At 38.4% G+C, this 4169-nt stretch overlaps 2 protein-coding genes across 2 annotated transcripts; one reads left to right on the top strand and one right to left on the bottom strand.

Annotated features, from left to right (window-relative positions):
- Nucleotides 1–831: 831 nt before the first annotated feature.
- LOC6548359 lies at nucleotides 832–1788 on the bottom strand. The gene is made up of 4 exons (XM_001973926.2): nucleotides 1640–1788; nucleotides 1397–1579; nucleotides 1184–1348; nucleotides 832–1128 (listed from the first exon to the last, which is right to left on the bottom strand). The coding sequence occupies exons 1-4, from the start codon at nucleotides 1682–1684 to the stop codon at nucleotides 832–834; spliced, it is 690 nt and encodes a 229-aa protein (XP_001973962.1). The 5' UTR covers nucleotides 1685–1788.
- A 948-nt stretch (nucleotides 1789–2736) lies between these two features.
- LOC6548358 lies at nucleotides 2737–3681 on the top strand. The gene has a single exon (XM_001973925.2). It carries the CDS (start codon nucleotides 2781–2783, stop codon nucleotides 3669–3671), a length of 891 nt encoding a protein of 296 aa, XP_001973961.1. The 5' UTR covers nucleotides 2737–2780; the 3' UTR covers nucleotides 3672–3681.
- The last annotated feature ends 488 nt before the right edge of the window (nucleotides 3682–4169 follow it).

The raw sequence follows: 4169 nt of genomic DNA, 5'->3' as shown, positions 1-4169 counted from the left end.
GAGCAGTTCTTTTACACTTTCTAGTAGATTTTCAATTAATTGATGTTTTCAAACTGAATCCATTTTTACCTTTGGATATGTATATAATATGTTATCATTTTATTGTACGAGTTGATAATGAATAACCATTTTTAGTATTTTTAAGCCACCCATAATAAAAAAAGTGTACTTTGCTTAAATTTCCCACAATTGATTTCCTGACATTATCTATATACATTTTTAAACCAAAAAAGGACCATAAATTACAATTTCGGATAGCAAAGAGGGACATATTCAGACCAATAATAACTGTATGGAATTGTCAAAAATGTGTACATTTTGCTTAATGTGAAATGTTTTCCCATCCCGAAAGTTTATTTTGGCTTCTAATATTCACTTCCGTTTCCGCTGCACGAGACCAAAGTGTGTTTCCGCTACCCTTTTACCACTCCATTCAAAACTTTTTTTGTACTCACCGAACGAATTATAACAAAACCAATTTTCCATGAAATGCTGGCAAAAAGACAACAGGGAAAAAACAAATTACAAATCAGACAATTAAATACTCACATTCAATACTCGCAAAATGTTTGACATTTATTAATTAAAAATAGGATAAACTATATATTAATTTTATTCAAATTGTCATCGGCAATAAAAGACAGCATATTTCAATATATTTCTTTGTTGCATTCGGAGTTGTCATCTGCATATTTTATGTACCAAAGTAGTAAAAAATAGTAGTATAAGTAATACTACGTATTACAAGAAGCTGTATTTAGTACTGAAGATTGGTTACATAGTGGGGCATAGGGTAATAGTATTAGTCTCGTATAAAATAGGCCCATATTTTTAATACGTATTTTTAATGAAATTTAAACAGTGCATAATTATTCTTTTCCGTTTCCTGTCACCGATCAAGCTAACAAGTTTCTTAAAAAGCTTTGCTGAGGAAATAAGTAATATTACCAGCTCCACAAAAATGGTTAGTCTCAGCAACAATACACTTATTTGCAGCATCGGCTTAAGATTGTGTTTAACTAAGTGACTGCAACCTGGAGTGATTAGGTCGGGATTATAGCAGTGGCTTGGAACACCTTGTAGAAAATCCATATAAGAACGGGGACCCTCCACTCCACAGCAACGCATCTGTGAAATGCAAATCCATTAAAAGGGCCAATGAGTAAAAATATATAAAACATACGGCATTTTCAAGCGAAGGCCAATCTGTCTCGTTGAAATTGGAGTGAGCCAGCCACTTGAGTGTTAAGCTATCCAGGAAGGAACTATAGTTCATGTTTATGGCTTCTAGTTGTTTTGTCATTGCGAAGTACGTCCAATGAAGGACGAATATCTGCAGCGGTACAAGCTAATTATTTTTTGCAGTTATGTATAAGCCTTATGTATAAGTACTTACCCCATAAACAAGCCAATGACCACTTAAGTTAGCTAAATAAATGCTCACCAAATACAGGCATAAAGTAATGGAAACGGTGCTTGTCAGAGCATTAAAACAGTTAATTACATTGATGGCTTTTTCAGTATTTTTTAATCGCCGAGTGAGGGGTACAGTTACGCGACATAATACGGCCAATATGAGCTAGAAGTCGATAAAGGTGTCATTGCAAATTTTAAGACTGGCTGCTAATTAGGCGCTTACCCCAAATAAAATACCAGTTAGCTTCCTTATCATGTCATCGACCATTTTGAGCTCAATTCTACGCAAATTGACAAAATATTCACAGCTAGAAACAAAAGCCTACCAAAATAATTCAAATTTTGCTTTTCGCCATTATGTTTGTATCCGAAATCACGCAGGTTTTTCTATTTGTGTTTCAATTCCTTTTTTCCTGGGCAACATTTTATTGTTGATTTATGGGATTTGCTATTTTTGACAGTTGTGTTTGCTACAGCGAATGCGAATGAGTGTGTGTGGATAACTGTTTGTTAGCATAAACATGATTTTATAATCGGCTTTCTATATTAATTTTATTTTTATTTTCGGCATTTTATTATAATTACTCTTGATATATGTAAATGGTCATCGTTAGCAAATTTATCGCTTCGCATATTTGTAGCCCTGTTGTTGCTGCACTTGATGTCCACATGTATGTATGTCCCTCAACTCGTTAGGAAATTTACTATGCATTTTTTGCTGTGGGTTTTCAGTGCGCCAATGAGCCATCCATAAAAATATTTGTGTGGCTTTAATTGTCGCGCTTGCTCGCTCCTACTATTCCATAATCGTATGCTCTTTGTTGTAAGTCAAAAGGGGTGTAGCTTAAAATGCAAAATAAAAAAGTGTAATATTTCGGCAAAATATTTATGATTATTAATGCTAATTTCAACAAATCCAATGCATTTTTGGTTTGCTGTTTGGACGCTGGCTAAATACTTTGGTGTTTTGTATCTGTTTGTGATATTTTAATTTTTCTGTCGCATTTGATCATAAATTAAGCGATTAACAAATAAAGGCCACCGTGGGTTATGCCCTTTTGAACTCCCACGAACTGGGATTGGTTTTTCGAATGGATGGCAGGGACACTGCTCAGTAGAACTATACTGTTTTTGATAAATCCCGATAGTCAGGATTCGGAGTGTACGGCATTGCGCCGCTGGGTGCTGAATGTAATATTAGAATCCGTGGTTTTGTATAAAAATAATTGAAATATGAAAATGTGTGAGATATGTTCTACTCGTGTAATATGCAATCGTGTTTGCCCTTCGAATATATTCATCTAAAAATATATAAAAACAAATTCATTACGTTACAGGTTTCTAAGTGAAAATTTGCATACGCCATGTTCGACACAACTAAATACTTTCCGCGCTCAGTTGATTCCGAGCATCCATCCTTGTCGGAGCCTAGTGGGTCCTCGTCACAGGACCATCCGGTAACCTACGACATGGTCCATAATCTGGAGGGCAGATCTCCTGATCAGAGTGCCATCGAAATGGCATCGGAAGCTGACGATGCCACTTCAGCTCCCCAGTTAATGATTATTTTTGAGGAAGGTGACATCAACAGTGCACTGCACTTCCTAATCGAGTCGGCCCAAAATCCCTTTGCCTCCAATGCGGTGGCTGTGGTTCTGGTTGAGGAGAAAATCCGGGAGGAGATCGTCGAGAGAATCCTGCCCAAGCTACACCCCCTGAGTAAGATTGTGGCCGAGCATCCTAGTTATCTGACAGCACTGGAGAAATGCGAGACCTCCAACTTGAACGTAATTAGGGCCTGCACTACTGAGGTGGCGCCCCCACTGGCCTCGCCCACTTTTGTTTGCGAGTGTACTCACGATGTGCTGGGTAGTTACCCAACTGGGGTTGTGACATTTCACACATTCCGCAATAACCAGGAGGCCATTGCCATATGTCGACGGGAATCACTGGCCTTCGCATCCGTCTCCATTTGGAACGAAACGCTCACGGGATGCTACGATCTCGTAGTGGCGCTCAGCTCATCCTATTTCTTTCTGAATTGCGCGAACGTGGACGTGTCACCAGTTTCAAGTCAGCTTAAGGCCCAGAAAAACTACGTGGCAATTGAAAACGGCTTTCACTTCGAAGCCCTACGCATCTATGACAACTTTAAATGCATCGTATTTCCCATTGGTGGACTAATCTTGCCACGCATCGAAGATCGCAAGAGGATCGAGGAGGAGCACCAAGCTATCTCCTTCTTAGAAGCTTAGTATTGGAGTAGCTTGGGTCATCCTCGACCACAACTTTCTAATTTACGAAAAGAGCTTGGCAAATTAAAAATTTTAGGGTATTTTGGGTGTATTTATGGTTACTGACGTTCATGATGCGCTCCAATATAACTGCAGTTGTCAGCGGATATTGAGTTTTTAGACGCCTTAATGAACGAACGCAGATTTCATGAATACACGTTGCGAAATAGGTCGACTAGTTTGCCCGTCGGTTTTTGTATTTTATTGTATTGCACTGGCAAACATGTTAAATGCTGGCCTTTTGTCTTTTCACTTAAAAATTGCCTTGTGTATTGTGCCGCACTGGAAAAATGTTTTCTAGCTTTGCAGCTGATACTTATTTTCAACTTGGCAATCTGATACAGGCATGACCGAATAAATTTACGATCGCACAGCACTCCGAAGTCACCACAAGCATCTGCCCCATAAAATCATTTTTTTTATGGGAGTATGATGGCAGTATGAGTGACGCCAAGTCGT

This window comes from Drosophila erecta, unplaced genomic scaffold (assembly GCF_003286155.1).
Source record: "Drosophila erecta strain 14021-0224.00,06,07 unplaced genomic scaffold, DereRS2 tig00000975-arrow-arrow-pilon, whole genome shotgun sequence".
NCBI lineage: Eukaryota > Metazoa > Arthropoda > Insecta > Diptera > Drosophilidae > Drosophila > Drosophila erecta.
This window is presented reverse-complemented; position numbering and strand designations above follow the sequence as displayed.